The sequence below is a fragment of the Tachyglossus aculeatus genome, chromosome 3 (genome assembly GCF_015852505.1).
Source record: "Tachyglossus aculeatus isolate mTacAcu1 chromosome 3, mTacAcu1.pri, whole genome shotgun sequence".
Classification (NCBI taxonomy): domain Eukaryota; kingdom Metazoa; phylum Chordata; class Mammalia; order Monotremata; family Tachyglossidae; genus Tachyglossus; species Tachyglossus aculeatus.
This window is the reverse complement of record NC_052068.1, coordinates 41,859,247-41,878,662: the sequence shown is the minus strand read 5'-3', so window position 1 is coordinate 41,878,662 and position 19,416 is coordinate 41,859,247. Positions and strand designations below refer to the sequence as shown.

Here is a 19,416-nt window from a genome sequence, read left to right as displayed (position 1 = left end):
ACTGGGGGAGATACAAGGTAATCAGGTTGTCCCACATGGAACATTAATCCCCATTTTACAGTTGAGGTAACTGAGGCACAGAGAAGTTAAGTGACTTGCCCAAAGTCACACAGCTGACAAGTGCCAGAGCCAGGATTAGAACCCACGACCTCTGACTCCCAAGCCCGGGCTCCTTCCACTGAGCCAAGCTGATTCTCTGTGATGGAGTGGAGGAAGTGGGAAAGGGGGACTGAAGGAAAGCACTTCCATTGTTCTTACAATCTGCATCCATTTCCTCCACCTTTTTCAGATAACTGATTGCTTCAATTATCTGTCCAAACAGAATTAATTTCATTAAATTCCAGTAACTTCTTTGGAAACAGCTTAATATGACATTTTATTTAAAAGTGTAGTTTCTGTTCAATTTTAAAGTATTTTATACACTGCATATGCTACATCCAAATACCCAATTTATTTTTATTTTTTTAATTAGTGTTCCTTGACACAGTTGTAAATCCCATAACATCCAAAATAGAAATGCAGAACTCAGGTTCAATTTTACTTTTCAAAGAGCATTTCTTCTGTTTTCTTTCTGAGTGTTGATCCATATGTTGATGTGAGTCATTCCAGTCATGGAAAATATTTCAGTGGCTCTAACACTCCTAGAATTTAAATGAGAATAAACTCATTCTAGTATTATCACACAGTCCATTACCAAGGATCTGCATGAAACGATGCTTTCTTGCTTTGAAAGTCTAATTGTCCGGAGATTCTGATCATGCAGTAGTGACAAAATATTTGACCTGGTTTGGGAGGCAAGAACTTGAAGTGCCATTGACAACATTAACAACAAGGCTGAATCTAGTCCTCAGCTTTGCTTTCAAATTAGTGATTGATCCTGGTGGATAGTGCCTATTGGATAGAGGGAAAACATGATAAGGACAGAGCAGATGAAGGAGAAGGTAAAGAAAAGAGGCGTTGTTGCCAGTGATTTTTGCCCTAATCAGTGCTGCAAGACCAATTAGACATCTCCAAAATATGTTGAGGATAGAGAGATCATAAATTATGAATTCCAAATGGAAGTGTTTCTTCATCACATAATTATTAAAGGGTCATTTTCTGCAAGCAGCGGAAGAAAATGAAAGTTAGAAATACTTTTTATATGAAAAATAATTAGTACTATGTTCCTCAGAGAACTAGAAAATCTTAGCTATCAATTAATAATGAATAAACAATGTTAACTGAAAGTAGAATTTCCTGATTCTTAATTGTTGTCAGTAGGGAGTAAAAGCAGGTGTTCAGAGTTTCCATTAGTTATAAAATCCTTAGTGAGCACTAGGACACAAAGCTTCACTTCAGGTGTAATGAATCTATGGTCATATAGCTATGTGTACAGCACTTCTCTACCCCAAAATACCATGTCAAACATATTCTTCTGCATTGTGAACGAGAATGGATAGGGCTTCAGAATTCTTCAAGGATGAATAACAATCCTGACTCTGGTAGCAGTTTGCATAAATTTTAATTTCTTCTGCTTTGAAGTCAGATCACTACTAGCCCTTATTTCTAAGCTTGATAAATCTCATCAGAAGTTTGGGTAAACCTCCATTTTGTCACAGTGAGATTCAAGTGCTGTTGATACATTTCTCGTTTTGCTGAAGAAGTTTTTTTTTTTATTTGGAGTCATTTCAAGTAGTCTTAACGTGGCATTTCAAATGGCCCCAAAACATATTCCAAACATTGAAAATGTAAAGGTTTTTATCTTCCCTTCTCTCCTGCAGGAAGAGTAGATACACCCTGAGCTTTGAAGCAGGAGGGAGGGAACTGCTATCTCATGGTACTGATGATGTAATAAAGCAGTAATATTTCTCATTTCACCAAAACAAAGTCTTTGAGAGTAAACACAAATGACTTTTTTTAAAAAAATCAGACTCAACTTCTATGGCTGCATATAAGAGCCTTGTATTGGCCAGTTGGCTCATTTCCAGAACCAGCTGAAAATGCTTAGTAACAAATTAGAAATGTCAGGAAACTTGTTACCAGGATGACTTGCTATAGGGCTAGCTTAAGGCCCATTCAGAAGTCACTTTTAGTTTTGGTACTAGGCAACAGGGATTGAAAAGCAGTGTTTCACAGCAGAAGCACAAAACATGTGGGCAGCATAGCTCTGATGTTTAGGATACAAGGCAACGGATAACAAAACCTCAAAATTACAGAGTGGTTGGCAGAGGCAGCAAAGGTACGGGGCTTCCCCCAACCTGCTTCTTTTGTGCATTCATTCTTTAACATTTACTGAATACCTAGCATATGGTACTAAGTGCTTGGGAAAGGTCTGGCTCCACCCTAATTGAATTTTGATTGTGTAGAAATGGTCATGGAATTGCAGTTCAGTGTTTTTTTTATAAACCTGAGTTATCCTTTTGAACCTAGGCCCGTTTCAGCATGTAAATAGGTTTATGCTTTTTGTGATTAAATGACCCAGTGCATTATACTTCACGCTGCCGCCCAGATCATCTTTGTGCAGAAATGCTCTGGGCATGTTATTCCCCTCCTCAAAAATCTCCATTGGCTCCCAGTCTTCCCAGACTGAGCCCCCTCCTTCTTCTTCCCCTCCCCCCCACCATACCTCCTTCCCCTCCCCACAGCACCTGTATGTATGTTTGTACAGATTTATTACTCTATTTTACTTGTACATATTTACTATTCTATTTATTTTATTTTGTTAATATGTTTTGTTTTGTTGCCTGTCTCCCCCTTCTAGACTGTGAGCCCGTTGTTGGGTAGGGACCGTTTCTATATGTTGCGAACTTGTACTTCCCAAGCACTTAGTACAGTGCTCTGCGCACAGTAAGTGTTCAATAAATAAGATTGAATTAATTAATTAATTAATCAAGTGACATATTCTTTATTTGAGAATGTGATCAAGGAAACAGTTTGAATAAGCTTTTCCAAGAACTAAAATTTCAAGTTATCTGGTCTTTGTGCAAAATTCGAATTGATCCTTAGATAAATTATTTTTTCCATGTTATTATAATATTTTCAGCTTTGTAGTTTAAGGACAATTAATTACTGAAGCTTTTTCCCCCTGACAAATTTAATAGTCATGATTTTAAAAATAACCCCCCCAAGGTAAATGAGATTTATGAATTAAAAATCTACTTTCTGGATAGCATCAAAAAGAGCAAGTAAATACATTTACGATTTTGTGTTGTGGTTTTCTAGGGGCTCTGTTACCAAGGCAGGAAACTGAAGCCCATTATTCCTTTCTTAGCAGTGGAAACTATTTATATTTTGAGGTACTGGTAATTGTTTGATTGTGGAATATGACAATTCACCAGACAGTTTCATTCTCTAGTCTTAAAAATACAGTGGAACATGTAAACCAGTAGATGACAAACAATGATCTGTGCTCTAATGTTTACCAAAAATGAAACTGTTACATTTTAAGCTAAGATTTTTGATGATCAATAACTAATAGTTTACTTGATTTAGATGAATGACAATAAAGACAAACACAACATTACTTTTACCACTTTTCCCATATTTATCAGTATAGTCGTGTGGAAAAAACACAGGTCTGGGAGTTAGGGAACTTGGGTTCTAATTCTGGGTCTAACAGTTGCCTGCTGGGTGACTGTAAGTGCTTAGTACAGTGCTCTGCACACAGTAAGCGCTCAATAAATACGATCGATTGATTTGGGCAAGTCACTTCAACATCTCTGGGCCTTGTTTTTCTCATCTGTAAAATGAGGGTAAAGTACCTGTTTTCATTCCCTTGTGGGACAGGGATTTTGTCTGATCTGATTGTATTGTAATGACTCCAGTCCTTAGTACACATTACTTTAACTAAGCAGTTAAGTTCTTAACTAATGAATAATTATTACTTAATGGAGTTATACGTGTCTGCCCAATGCATGGACTTCAAAAAGTCCCATGCAAGGCCACTCACTTCTGAGGGTGATGTACTTTCTAGACTGTGAGCCCACTGTTGGGTAGGGACTGTCTCTATATGTTGCCAACTTGTACTTCCCACACGCTTAGTACAGTGCTCTGCACACAGTAAGTGCTCAATAAATACGATTGATTGTGATCAGTTAGCTTGGGGGCCATGCCATGCATTGTCTTAATGTCCATAGTGTTAGCCTTGAGCAGCAGCAAGGGGAACACTGCATGTCTTCAGCCCTGACTTTCATGTCAGTACAAGGGGCCTCATTACATCAAATATTTCTTTTTAAATACAGCTTTCTTCTATTTCTGCAATATACTTAAAAAGGGAAAGCCTATTGCTGATGGATTATTCATTCAGTAGTTCATTCAATTGTATTTATTGGGTGCTTAGGTGTTAGAATCCTTTGATTTGTGCACTGGTTAGGGGGACTCTGATCAACACCAGATAAGAAGCAGCAGTAAGGCCTAGCAGATAGAGCACGGGCCTGAGAGAAAGAGCATCTAGGTTCTAATCCTGGCTCCAGCAATTGTCTGTTGTGTGACCTTGGATAAGTCACATGCCTTTTCTGTGTCTGTTACCTCATCTGTAAAATGGTGGTTACATTAATAACAGTAAACAGTGGATGGTCACGGACTGTGTCAGACCTGCTTAATACCATTTAAAAAAATAAGGAGTAATCCTAAAAGGAATAAAAGAAAACTGTAATTTTTGCAAGGTCCAAGAGAAAATTTTGTAAGTATTCTGAAGAGCTGTGAGTATACATACTCATAAAAATGTAAGTCAATAGCACAATCAGAAAGAACAGAAAAGACCATTTAAGTAGAGAATTTAGATTTAAAACACACACAGATTGGTTATACCCTCTAGTCTGTAAGTTACTTTTCATTCATTCATTCAGTAGTACTTATTAAGTGCTTACTGTGTAAAGGAGAAGGAAGTGATGCCTTCAGATTTGGTGAGAAGGTCATTAGTTAGTTTACAGAGACTTGTTTCCATAGAGTGAAGGTGGTGGTAACCAGATGGAGAGGATCAAAGAGAAAATTGAAGGAGAGGATGTGGAAACAGTAGTTGTAAACAACTTGCTCCAAGAGTTTGGAGAGGAATTACGGCAGGAGATGGGACAATAACTGGAGAGATCTATGGGGTCAGAGGAGGATATTTTATGATGTGACATGTAAGCATATTTGGAAGCTGTGGACAGAAGCTATTGTAAAGTGAATGGTTTGTAAAGTGAACTGTCAGACAAGGAGGGAAGAAGGGAGGGGGCAGGTGTTTTAATAAGGTTTGAAGGGATTGGGTCAGAATTGAAGGTGGAAGGGTAGATTTTGAGAGGAGAAAGATCTCTTCTTGAGATACTCCTTTGAATATTGGGAGAGTTGAAAAGGGAAGAGGAGAATTGGGGAACTGTGGATGAACAAAGGAGAATTTGGGTGATCACCTATATCTGATGGCTTCATTTTCATTAATAAAGAATGTGGGAAGGTCATTAGGGTAAAGAGATGGTTGGGGGAGACAGGATGTTTGAGGAGGGAGATCCACCAGTATATACCATTGATTGATCCCTTTCTAAGAAAGTTATTCTACTTTTCTGTATTGAGGGGAATCTTTTCAAATGTTTTTTTAATAAGGACTTTTATAATTGTTAACTCCAACATGTAATGACACCCTTTAAATCTGCTTTCACCTCACTCTCCCACTTAATTGAAACCAGCAATGAAAAGGGATTTAATTTTGCAAGAGCATTGAAGTTTTTAAGATAGTTTCAGAAGAGGCCTTATATTTAAAGATGTTTTCAAATGTGTAACATTGATATGAAATTTAATAGAATCTAATGAGAATTGTAAGTCCTGAGATCAGAGTTTCCCTTTCATTGTGTGCTCCCTAGTGTCCAGGACAGTACCCTGTATAGAATAGGTACCCCATTACATTGCATGAATAAATACAATTCATTGAACTTAAACACTGAGAATAAAATACCAGCAAACCTAGACATCTTTTTTTGAGGGGTTGATTGAAATGTAGTAGCCATTCACAATTGTGTAAATTGGAATTTTGAGCAGGACAGTAGGTTTACCTCTTTTCCTTCAATTAAAAGTGAATGAAAAAAATAACACTTGAGGACAATATTTTAACTTTTAAAATGGTCATTACACAGCATTTTTTTAATAAACATTGGCCTTGAACTGGATTCTTTAGACTACAAGATCCTCTATCAGATTGTAAACTCCTTGTTTTCACTCAAGGGTATTTATTGAGCACTTAACTATGTTGAGAGTACTATACTGCACTTGGAAGAGTATAGAGCCAATATCATCTACTTTTACCATACACTACCAAGCACCTAGTAAAGTTCATTGCACACAATAGGTATTATGTAAATACCAATGGTAATTCTTTGCAAGGCACTATCTAAGGCAATTTGGGGAGTACAATTAAAGTATCAATAGTTATGGTTAATCCTGAAAAGGAAACTTCTCTTTAAAAGGTCCTAGAGGTAAATAAGGAAAACAAACATTAAGAAAATCTGTGGAGTAAGAACCTTGTCATAGTCTCTATGACTTGAAGTAAAACTATAGCTCATTTTGTCACGAACCTCTGGTTCGTACTAACAAGGACTGGGGATACAGTGGAGTGAATACCACACCTCTGATTGCCAACATTACTGTGAAAATTTCTTCTTAGCTTTACTAATGTGCAAGGGAGTGACACGTATACACACTCACTCCACTAAGGGTCCAATATTAGTCTGTGGTCAAAGGAGCCCATTCTGCCAATGCTTCTTCTTTCTGCTTCCAAGAACTGCTCTGCTGCTGCATCTACTGCTCTCAGCATGCTTCCTTCTTGCTTTTCTGCATGCTTCTGCAGCCTCCAGCTGCCCCCCTGCAATTCAAAATGAGCACCTTACGTATTGCAGCTGTGGCTCTATATGGCAGTTATTGGTGGTCCAGGCCCATTATGGATAGAACAGGGAAAGAAGGCCACTCCTTCTGCCATGCCCTGCTACCACAGGCCAGCAATCACCTGTCTCAATTAGTGACTTCACAAAGTCTCTTCACTGTTGTTCACTGGATCATAGTCAGTTTCTAAAAAGGCAGCTTACTGTGGGCTCACCACACATTTATGTCAGTCCTTGTGGGGTTTGTTTTTTTTTTAGATGCAGCAGTTACTCTGAAGTGCTCTTTGGAAGGCCAAATGACTTCACTTAGATTAGCACATTTTGGACATATAATCAGGAGGACTAATTCTCTGAAGAAGACACTAATGTTAGGAAAAGTCCAAAGAAAATGTGGAAGAGGCATACAGCAGCTAGATGGATAGAAACAGATTATGGTAGAAGGCATGATGTTCTGGAGAAAATATATCCTCGGGATCACTTTGAATAGGAAATGACTCGAGGGCACTTGATAATAATGATAAGCAGCTACTCCACACCCACAGGTTCAGTGGTTTCTGTAAGTACTTTTAGTTGTGTGAGGGTTAGGAAAGGAAGTACAAGTGAAAATGTTAAATCACGTATCTGAAGTTTCATGGTCCATAAAATGGAAAAAATAAAAATTGAGGGCACATAGAGAAGGACCAAGTCTTTTGTAGCCTGATGTTCATTCCTATAGAACTTAATTTGTAGTTTGGAGGACATTAGCTTTTCTTATGGCATGTTTTAAGCTTGTCGGTATGAAGTGAATCAGGATGATTCAGAGGAAGGTTAATAAGGAGATGTGGTGACGAGATAAATGCATTTTAAGAATTTACTAACGTATGATTTTAAATGATTTTAATAGGATACACAACCTCAAGTTGCTTTTTAAATTGTATCAATGTTTCTTTTTCCCAAGTCAATTATTTCATGTACATTGAGAAAAGCAAATATATATATATATTTTTCAGAGGCTTTATTTCATTTTTTAGAGTGAAATATGATTTCCAAAATTAATGTGCCTTTTTTTTTTTTCAGGGCTCACTGCTTTATTGTATATTGCACCACAATATAAGGCAATCAATAAGATAATTATTTAAAGGGTATAATTTTACCTTGAATATTATCCATGAAAAACTATAATCTGTTTTTTATGCTCCTATTGTTTACTAATAGAAAAGTATGTTAACTTTCAAGTTTGATTCCACTGCCTCCATAAAACTTTATTTGTTAATATTAGTGCTCAAATGGTGTTAGAACATATCCCTTAGTTCAAAATTGTAAATATTTTTATGCCTACATTTCTCTTCATTTCATTGGACTGTTGGGGAAAACTTCTCTGGACATTTTTTAAAACTGGGCTTGCTCTTCCAAGTTTGTTAGTTTTTAAAGCCACTTAAACTTTTTTCACTTCTGGAAGTGCATGGTATGTAGAATGGTATGTAGAATGGATTTTTAATTACTACCCCATCATATGAAGAGGATATCATCCTCAGTAACTAATATATAGCATAAATTAACCCAGGAGGTAATCAATATGCTTAATTTATGTGTTAATGTGTCTCTGAATAGAAGACAAGGTATAGTGAGTTATGAGAGAATGGTGCAGTGAGTTATGAGAGAAGCAGCGTGGTTTAGTGGAAAGAGCACGGGCTTGGGAGTCAGAGGTCATGGGTTCAAATTCCAGCCCTGCCACTTGTCAGCTGTGTGACTTTGGGCAAGTCACTTAACTTCTTTGTGCCTCAGTTACCTCATCTGTCAAATGGGGAGTAAGACTGTGAGCCCCATGTGGGACAACCTGATCACCTTGTTACCTCCCCAGCAGTTAGAACAGTGCTTTGCACACAGTAAGTACTTAATAAATGCCATAATTTTTATTATTAACATTCATATGTCAAGCACTTAGTACAATGCCAAGCGCTTAGCAGAGTGCTGTGCACACAGTAAGCACTCAATAAATACGATTGAATGAATGAATATGTTTACAATTTACTTAAATTACTTAAAAACATATATTACTTTTCATCTAAATAAAATTGTTAAGAATCCTAAAGTTTCTGTACAAAAGCAGAGTCTCTCCTTGGTGCCTGTCTAGGCAGGAAAATTATTTAGAGTAGAAATGTTATTTCCTCAGTGTTTTACCTTTGTTTAATGACTCTGAATTAGTGAAACATTTTCTAACTTGCATTTCTATCAACCAGCAAGAGTTTTGAAACTGAGTGGATTCCGTATTATCTATACCCGGTACACCTCCTATTTTCTCTGCTCAAATATCCTTTGAAAAATACCCTTTGCCTAGGAAAACCTGGTTTACAGTGTTACGTATTCATTCATTCAATCGTATTTATTGAGCGCTTACTGTGTGCAGAGCACTGTACTAAGCGCTTGGGAAGTACAAGTTGGCAACATACAGAGACGGGCCCTACCCAACAGTGGGCTCACAGTCTAGAACATATCTTACTTTTAGAGTGTCCTAGAAGTCAAGAAAAGAGTTAATTTTTGTGTAACTCCTCCAAGGGATAATATTACCCTATTGCTCTTCTTAAATGCAAAACTACTTACATTGAATTTGAAAACAAGAAAATCAATGTTTTTGTCTATTTGTGCAGACCTCCTCCAGTAAGCGAAAGTGCTGCCAGAGGAACTGTAGTGGGTGTTATCGTCGCTGCCGCCATGAATCAAACCGTTGTGTATTCTATTGTTACAGGAAATGAAGAGGGTAAGTAAATTCAAAGACCCTTCCCAATATGTTTTCCACAGTAGCCAATCAAGTAGATCCCCTGCACTGTTTCTGATCTGTCTCTCTGAGGCATATTACAACTTTCCTCCAGAAACCCATTCCATGCCCCAGAATAAAGGTGGCATGGAGCATGTCAGGAACCTAGCACTGCTTGACGATGGCTCTTGGGAGAACCTCCCTGAGCTTCAGGCATCTGTATATATATATATACAGATATATATATATATATATGTTTACTCTATTTTACTTGTACATATCTATTCTATTTATTTTATTTTGTTAGTATGTTTGGTTTTGTTCTCTGTCTCCCCCTTTTAGACTGTGAGCCCACTATTGGGTAGGGACTGTCTCTATATGTTGCCAACTTGTACTTCCCAAGCGCTTAGTACAGTGCTCTGCACACAGTAAGCGCTCAATAAATACGATTGATGATGAGAATTCCAGCTGACTGTCCAGTCATCTTGTTTCTGAGAGTCTGCTAGGGATTTGAGACCACCCTCAGTTAGCGCTTAGAACAGTGCTTCAGCACTTAGAACAGTGCTTTGCACATAGTAAGCACTTAATAAATGCCATCATTATTATTCAACACAAGGGGCCAAACCCTTTAATCTTTGAGTGCACATGATAGATTAGGTTAGATGGTAGGTGAAAAGCAGCGTGGCTCAGTGGAAAGAGCCTGGGTTTGGGAGTAAGAGGTCCTGGGTTCTAATCCGGGCTCGCCACTTGTCTGATGTGTGACTTTGGGCTAGTCACTTCACTTTTCTGGGCCTCGGTTCCCTCATCTGTAACATGGGGGTTAAGACTATGAGCCCCAAGTGGGACAATTTGATTATCTTGAATCTATCTCAGCGCTTAGAACAGTGCTTGGCACATAATAAGTGCTTATCAAATACCATCATTATTATTATTGCTGTTCCATGGAGCCCCATATAGGGCCTAGAATGCTCACTGTGATCCCTTTGCTGGGGATTTGCTGACTGATATAGGGAAGTGTGCCAGCCACAATCCCTCAATTGGAGAAGGGGCATGGTAAAGTTGAGGCTCCATCCGCTTAACAAGGTAAAGACAGACCGTAAGCTTATTGTGGTCAGGGAATGCACCTGTTATATTTTTGTGTTGTACTCTCCCAAGTGCTTAGTACGGTGCCCTGCATGCAGTAAGCACTCAATAAATATGATTGACTGATATAGTTAGGACCTGCAAAGCATGCAGCACAGGACCAAACAGAAATTTAAAAACATAGCCATAAAGTAGCTCAATGAAATGATTAGTTATTCAATTATAACATTTGATTATTATGATTACTTCATTTGGATCAAGGGCACACAAGTATGCCTGTCCAATCTTGTGCCATACTGAACATGCCCAGTATGACTTAGCATATATGTAGTACAATGGCTAGCACTCAGTAGCTGCTCAGTAAATACCAATGTTTGGTACCTTCCAGTGCTTTCAATAATCACTGTCCTGTTTTCTTATATGGTGTCAAACCACCCCTTAAATTATATATCATGCTAGGAGATAAGAGTTTACTGTGGGTTCAGAAATTGTGAAGGTGTACAAGATGCTACAAGCATGCCTGTACTTGAGGAAATAATAATGCCATCATTATTATTAGTATTATTATTATTACAAGGGATATAGAGCAGGAAGTGGAGTGATTGTCTTGGCAAGGAAGTAGCCAGTCACCCCATAATCAGGCTATTGCACAGTTTCACAGATAAGCAAGAAATAAACAGCATGACCTAGTGGATAGAGCATGGATTCGGGAGTCAGAAGGACCTGGGTTCTAATCCTTGCTCCACCACGTGTCTGCTCTGGACCATGGGCCAGTCATTTCCAAAAAAAGGCACTGTTTATTCACTAGCTTTAGCCTTAGAATGAAGTAAAGTTGACATTATGGATACCAAATATTCATTATATGTATTAAGGTGAAAAGAGAGTGGGGCTTCCAGAAATAATAGCAAAGTAGTTATACTTTGAGAATTAAGGGACCATGAAATATGGAAGAACAAAGGATGTAATAAAAGGATTCCATTCTTGTTTTTTAGAGTGGTCTATTCCTCCCACCTATTTCAGCAGACAGAAGATCTAAACTAATACAGAAAATAAACCCTCAAGTCAAGAGTAAATGAGGATTAAGACTGTGAGGCCCATGTGGGACAGGGACTACATCCTACTTAATTAGCTTGTATCTACCCCAGTACTTAATGCAGTGCCTGGCATATGGCAAGAATTTAAGAAATATTCCCAACCACCATCATCTTTAGCTCAGCAGAAAAAAAAACATGGCTGTTAGTGGTATCCTGTTTCAGTTCCCTGCTAATAGACATTATAGGGAAGCCTCCAAAACCAAAGTGCAGGCAAATTATATTTCTTTTCAGCTATACATTATGTCCTATCACTGTTTAATGTATGCCTTTACAATCTTTTGCACACTTTTACACTATGGCACATTTTGAGAAACAGCATGACCTAGAGGAAAGAGCACAGGCCTGGGAGTTAGAGGAGCAGGATCTGCCAATTGCTTGTTGGGTGACCTCAGCCAAGTCACCTAACTTCTTTGTGACTCATTTTCCTCAACCGTATAATGTGAATTCAATCTAATTAGACTGTGGGGGCCATCTGCGGAAGGGACTGTGTCCTACATGATTATGTTGCACCTACTGTTATGTGCTTATAACAGTGCTTGAGATATAGTAAGCCCTTAACAAATGCAATAATAATAATAATAACAATAATAGAATTCATAACCATGAAGAATCCTTGGTACTTTTTTTTATATTTTCTAAGTGCTAAGTGTGTTCCAGGCACTGTACTAATGTTGGGGTAGATACAAGCTAATCAGGTTAAACACAGTCACAGACGATGTAACTGAGACACAAAAAAAGTTAAGTGACTTGTTCAAGGTCACCCAGCAGACAAGTGGCTGAGCCAGGACTGAAACACAAGTCCTTCTGACTCTGATGCCTGTCTATCCACTAGGCACACTGCTTCTCAAACTTCTTCAATTGTTTTTAAATTTGCATTAATGAACATCATGCTATGAATACTTTTTCAGTAAGAGGAATCATAATTCTGTATTTCACATATAATTAATCGATCAGTGGTATTTATTCGCTCATTCATTCAATCATTTATTGAGCGTTTACTGAGTGCAGAGCACTGTACTAAGCACTTGGAAAGTACAATTCGGGCAACAAATAGAGACAATCCCTAACCAACAAAGGGATTGAGTGCTTACCATGTGCAGAACACTGTACTAGGTGCTGGGAGACTGTAGTACCACAGAATTAGCAGATATGTTCCCTATCCATAATCAGCTTACAGTCTAGAGTGGGCGTATAAGAACATTTTAATCATTTTTGGCAATATTCTTTCTGTCTTTGGCTCTTTCCTAAGAGTAAAAACTTCAAATGAGGTTTCAATAGCTGATCTTTTTTCCAAAGGGAATAAATGATATTAAATGGTGAATTTAAAGTCAGTCTTTTAAAGATATGGGTCATCTCTCTTGTTTAAGAATTACCTTGTGGCCAAACAGTAATTGAAAAAAATGCTCAATATAGTTATTACTGTCACTGTTGCACTACCCTTAAGACAGCCTTGAAGCCATTTGGAGAATGAACCAAAATTGAGTTGTGTAGTTATGTTTGCCAGTTCACAAACACTTTTTGCTAGTCTGCCTTCCTTGTGAGTGACACAAACTGTTTTACAAAATTAGCACAATTAAATAAAGCAGCTGCATTTAACTCTTTAATGCCACAGGATTCACTGTAGACACAACAATTTCCTAGGTCACCAAAATGCAGCAATTAGTTACTAGTAAGGAAAGTAATTACAACAGCTGGATCTCAACGAGTTCTCAAAGTCTGATTTTATAGTCCCATTTTTTTAACTCATTAAACAACTCAACAAGTAGCAAATTATGTAAATTTAAACATATACTGCTTATTGGAGCTTCAAAATATAATCATCTTTGAGCTGTCTCATGCTGCTGTAAGCATAATGGTATTCTAGAAGTCACTAATGCAATTACCAGAAAATCTTGGAAGGAAATAGTCCTTTTTTCTTCGTGAAAGTGATCAATGTACTTGGGAATTTCAGGAGTATTTGGAATTAACAACATCACTGGAGTTATCTATGTGGACAAGCCTCTGGATTTCGAGACCACCAAAAGCTACATCCTTCGAGTTCAAGCAGATTCATTAGAAATAGTGAGAAATAACTTTCGAGTCCCTTCTAAAAGTAAGTGACTTTTAATTTTTGCTTGTCCTGTGTGGGTCATTATAAAAAGTGTTGTGATAGAATGAGAAGTTTTAATAGTTAAGAGCTAATCCATTGTTTTCATTTTTCATTTGGGATCTGAATATAGATTTCAGGGCTAGAGTATCTTTGAACTCTATAGTCAGTAATACAAAGTCATTTCCAAAAAAAGGCACTGTTTATTCACTAGCCTTAGCCTTAGAATGAAGTAAAGTTGACATGATGGATACCAAATATTCATTATATGTATTAAGGTGAAAAGAGAGTGGGGCTTCCAGAAATAATAGCAAAGTAGTTATACTTTGAGAATTATCAAGGGACCATGAAATATGGAAGAACAAAGGATATAATAAAAGGATTCCATTCTTGTTTTTTAGAGTGGTCTATTCCTCCCACCTATTTCAGCAAAAAGAAGATCTAAACTAAGAAAATAAACCCTCAAGTCAAGCCATGGAGTTAGTGAGGGAGCTCTTTCTACCAACAAAGGAGAAGGGAGGAGAAGTGCTTTAACAGGTCCTATGCCAGGATGTAAGGCTTGATTAGAAGTCAGAGGATGGGGAGAAGGAATAAATCAAGTGGCAGAGCTCATCTCCCTAGAATGTAAGCTTGTTGTGGGCAGGTAATGTGTCAATTATATATTGCACTGTACTTTCCCAAGCATTCAGTATGGTCCTCTGCACACAGTAAGCATTCAATAAATTTGATTGACTGATTGTTCACAAGAAGCCAACCCTATAACTCCCTGCCTCCTAATAATAGTAGTAGTAATAGTGGTAGTAGTAATAGTATGAGGAGTTTTGAAGATATAGTAGTATTTATTAAGCACCTACTGTGTTTAATACACTGTGAAAAAGATGCATGGGTGGGAATTGTACATGTTCGCTGGGTTCTAAGGATGGGTTCATAGAATAAGGATGGGAGAGGGTGATGACAGGTTGGGAATAGGGTATTGATGACAGGCAATAAAACAAAACAAAATAATAACAATACAATAATAAAACAAAAACAACCTAAAAGCAAAGACAAAGATAAATCCAGTGAGAGATATAGAGTACTGTGGCTAGAGAAGCAGAGTTTCAGGCTCCCTGTGGCTCTCAGAGTCCAATATTCCCACCGGCATTTGGGATGGACGTGGAGGTGGTAAATTCCTGGGTCCTGGGGGAGTGTGGCTTCCCAGGGTTCTAGAGTTGAGAAGCCTGCCCACCCACTTTGGCTGGTCTCTTGTGAATAAAGGCACACAGTGTGAGATAGCTGGTAAGGGTAAGGAAGCAACCTGTAGCCGTGGACTGGAATGTGCCTAGGTGACCTCCTAAGCAGTAGAACCTGCTCTGCCCTCCTATGGTTTATTCGCCGCTGACTGAAACACTCAAAACCCTGGACAAAGCTGGGGGCGAGACGGCGGGGTCCTTTCACTTTCGTATTATTGTTGGTGAACGTCTTTCCTCGAGTTCTTCTCCTTGACACTGGGCCAATCAATCAATCAATCAATCAATTGTACTTGTTGAAATGGAGAATCAGTGTGACCTAGTGGAAAGAGCACTGGCTTGGGAGGCCGAGGACATGGGTTCTGATCCTGACTTCACCACTTGTCTGCTGTGAGTGACCTTGGGCGAGCCACTTAAGCCCGCTGTTGGGTAGGGACCGTCTCTCTAATGTTGCCAACTTGTACTTCCCAAGTGCTTAGTACAGTGCTCTGCACACAGTAAGCGCTCAATAAATACGATTGAATGAATGAATGAATTTAACTTCTCTGTGCCTCAGTTACCTCATCTGTAAAATGGGGATTAAGACTGTGAGCCCCTCATGGGACACACATTACCTTTCATCTTCCCCAGAGCTTAGAACAATGCTTGGCACATAGTAAGTGCTAACAAATACCATAATCATTATTATTATTATGTAGACTGAGAGCCACATGTGGAACAACTGGGTCTGACCTGATTATCTCAGATTTTTCCGAGTACTTAATACAAATCTTGGTGCATAGTAAGCACATAACAAATACCTGCTATTTATTGTGCACTTACTGTATGCAGAGCACTGTATATGAGTGTTTGGGGGTGTACAGTACAACAGAGTTGGTAGACGATGTTCCCTGCCCACAGGGAGCTCTAGTCTACATGAGGAGATACACATTAAAATAAATGTACATAAAGAGTGCAAATCAAGAGTGGAGGTGTCTTGTCTTGTCTGAAGCTTTCAAGTCATATCTGACCTAGAGCGATGCCATGGACACATCTCTCCCAGAATGCCTCACCTCCACTTGCAATCATTCTGGTATCCATAAAGTTTTCTTGGTAAAAATATGGAAGTGGTTTACCATTGCCTTCTTTCACGTAGTAAATTTGAGTCTCTGCCCTCGAAACTTTCCATGCTGCTGTTGCCCAGAAAAGGTGAGTTTTGACTTGTAGCAGATTGCCACCTTCTCGCTAGCCACTGCCCAAGCTACGAGTGGAACGAGTATGCCTCTTCTTATAATAATTACAGTATTTGTTAAGTGCTTACTATGTGCCAAGCACTGTTCTAAGCACTGGAGTAGTTACAAGGTAATCATGTTGTCCCACATGAGGCTCTCAGTCTTAATCCCCATTTTACAGATGAGGTAACTGAGGCACAGAGAAGTTAAGTGGTTTGCCCAAGGTCACACAGCAGGTAAGTGGCAGAAGCAGGATTAGAACCCACATCCTCAAGCCCGTACTCTTGCCACTAAGCCACACTGCTCTGCTTGACCCTCCCGCCCCCATAACCAAGACTGGTAGAGTACTGGAAACTTTCCAGGAGCAATCCTGAGAGGGGAGAAGAGGTGTAGCCTAGTGTAAAGTATTTTTCTGCTGTGTGATCTTGAGAAGTCACTTAACTTCTCTGTGCCTCATGTTCCTCACCTGTAAAATGGGGATTAAGACTGTGAGCCTCACATGGAATATAAACTCTGTCCAACCTGATTAGCTTGACTCTAATCCTGTACAAAGTACAGTGCCTGACACATAGTAAGTGCTTAACAGATATCATTAAAAAAAAAGCGCTAGTGGAGAAGGGAGAAGGAGTTGGGGAAATGAGGGTATAATCTGAGAGGGCCTCTTAGAGGAGATGTGATTTTAATAAAGCTTTGAAAGTGGAAGAGTGGTGGTCTGTCGGCTATGAAGAGGAGGGAGGGAGTCCCAAGCCAGTGGCAGGATATAGGCAAGAGATCAGCAGTGAGAAGAGATTGAGATATTGTGAGGAGGCTGGTATCACAGCAGTAAAGTGAATATACTGGACGGTAGTAGGAAGTCAGTGAAGTAAGATCATCATCATCATCATCAATCATATTTATTGAGCGCTTACTGTTTGCAGAGCACTGTACTAAGCGCTTGGGAAGTACAAGTTGGCAACATATAGAGACAGTCCCTACCCAACATTGGGCTCACAGTCTAAAAGATGAGGTGATGAATGCTTTATTGCCAAAGGTATGGGAGTTTCTGTTGGATTTGGAGGTGGATGGTTCTTCACTGGAGGTTCTTCAGAAGTGAGGAAACATGGAATGAATATTTCTGTAGAAAAATGATTAGGACAGCAGAGTGAAGTATGGACTGGAGTAGAGAGAGACAGGAAGCAGGGAGGTCAGCAAGGAGGTTGAAGCAGTAGTTGAGTAGCCTACTTAGGGTAGGCTAAGTGATTTCATTCGTTCATTCAATTGTATTTATTGAGCGCTTACTGTGTGCAGAGCACTGTATTAAGAGCTTGGGAAGTACAAGTTGGCAACATATAGAGATGGTCCCTATCCAACAACGGGCTCACAGTCTAGAAGGGGGAGACAGACAATAAAACAAAACATGTAGACAGGTGTCAAAATCGTCAGAACAAATAGAATTAAAGTGCTTGGATCAACACGGCAGAAGTTTGGATGGAGAACAAAGGGCAGATTTTAGTGATATTTTAAGGACAGAACTAACAAGACTTGGTGACAGATTGAATATGTGGGTTTGAATGAGAGAGACGAATTGAGGACAACACCAAGGTTACCGTCTTATGAAACGGGACAATGGTGGCACTGTCTACAGTGTTGGGGAAGTCAGGGGGAGGACAGGGTTTGGGTGGGAAGATGAAGAGTTCTGATTTGGATGTGTTAAAAAGTGTTGAGTTGTGAGAGGGACATCCAAGTAGAGGATTCCTGAAGGCAGGAATCTCCTCCCCCTCCCCATCCTCCCCGCCTTACCTCCTTCCCCTCCCCACAGCACCTGTATATATGTATATATGTTTGTACGTATTTATTACTCTTATTTATTTATTTTATTTGTGCAAATTTATTCTATTTATTTTATTTTGTTAATATGTTTTGTTTTGTTGCCTGTCTCCCCCCTTCTAGACCGGGAGCCCGCTGTTGGGTAGGGACCGTCTCTATATGTTGCCAACTTGTACTTCCCAAGTGCTTAGTACAGTGCTCTGCACACAGTAAGCGCTCAATAAATATGATTGACAATGAATGAATATGAGACTGGAGAGAGATCAGGGATGGAGATGTTGATTTGAGTAGATATCTGCATAGAGGTGATAGTTGAAGCCATGTGAGTTTTCCATGGGAGTGGGTGTAAATGGAAAATAGAAGGGGACCCAGAACTGAGCCTTGAAAAACTTCCACATTTATGGAGGAGAAGCTAATGAGGAATCTGCAAAAGAAACTGAGAATGAGTAGCCAGCATGATAGAAGAACAAGGAGAGAATAGTGACAGTGAAACCAAGGTAGGTAACATTTCCAGGAGAAAGGGTGGGTCCACAGTGTCAAAGACAGCTGAGATGTCATGGAAGATTAGGATGGAGTCAAGGTTGTTTAATTTGGCAGGAAGGAGATTTTAAGGCAGTTTTGGAAAGGAGAGGGCAGTTTCAGGAGGGGGAAGAATTCAGATTGCTAGGGGCCATGGAAAAAATTGGAGGAGAAGTGAAAGTAGCAGGTGTAGGCAACTCATTCAAGGAATTTGTAGAGGAATGATAGGAGAGAGATGGGGTAATAACTGGTGGGAGCTGTGGGGTCAGGGGAGGGGTGTTTTTTCAGGTTAGGGGATACATGAGCAAGTTTGAAAGCAGTGGAGAAGAAGATTTGGAAATACATGAGTTGGTGTTCAGAAAGGGATGAAGGAAGGGGCAAGTTTTTGGTAAGGTGCAAAAGGATGTGGTTGGAGGCATATGTGGAGCGGGGTAGTTTTTGAGAGGAGACAGAAAGCCTCCTCTGGAGATACTGCTATGAAAGATGAGAAAGAGGGCTCAGGAGACTGGAGAGGTTAGCAGGGGAGAGTACACCTGATGGTTTCAATTTTACCAATTAAGTATGTGGCCAGATCATCAGGTGCAACAGATGGGGGAGGACAGGAGATTTGAGGAAGGAATTAAGCATCTGAAATAACTGGTGAGGGCAATGACCGTGGGAGCTAATAAGGATGGAGAAATAATGATTCCAGGTGGAGGAGAGGGCAGAGTTAAAATAGGCAAGGATGGATTTGAGATGGAAAAGATTGGCCTGATATCTGGATGGCTATCAGTGGTGCTCTGAGGCTTATACACAGGAGCGAAGGAAGCAGACTGCGGAGGTGATCCAAG

The 19,416-nt window shown here is 39.3% G+C and overlaps 1 protein-coding gene across 1 annotated transcript in view; it reads left to right on the top strand.

Annotated features, from left to right (window-relative positions):
- The window catches only part of PCDH15 (protocadherin related 15), a 702,056-nt gene that overhangs the window by 547,256 nt on the left and 135,384 nt on the right, over nt 1–19,416 (top strand). The window contains exons 23-24 of the mRNA XM_038743373.1: nt 9,452–9,561; nt 13,687–13,827. Coding sequence (XP_038599301.1) covers nt 9,452–9,561; nt 13,687–13,827 — 251 coding nt within the window. The remainder of the gene's footprint in view (nt 1–9,451; nt 9,562–13,686; nt 13,828–19,416) is intronic.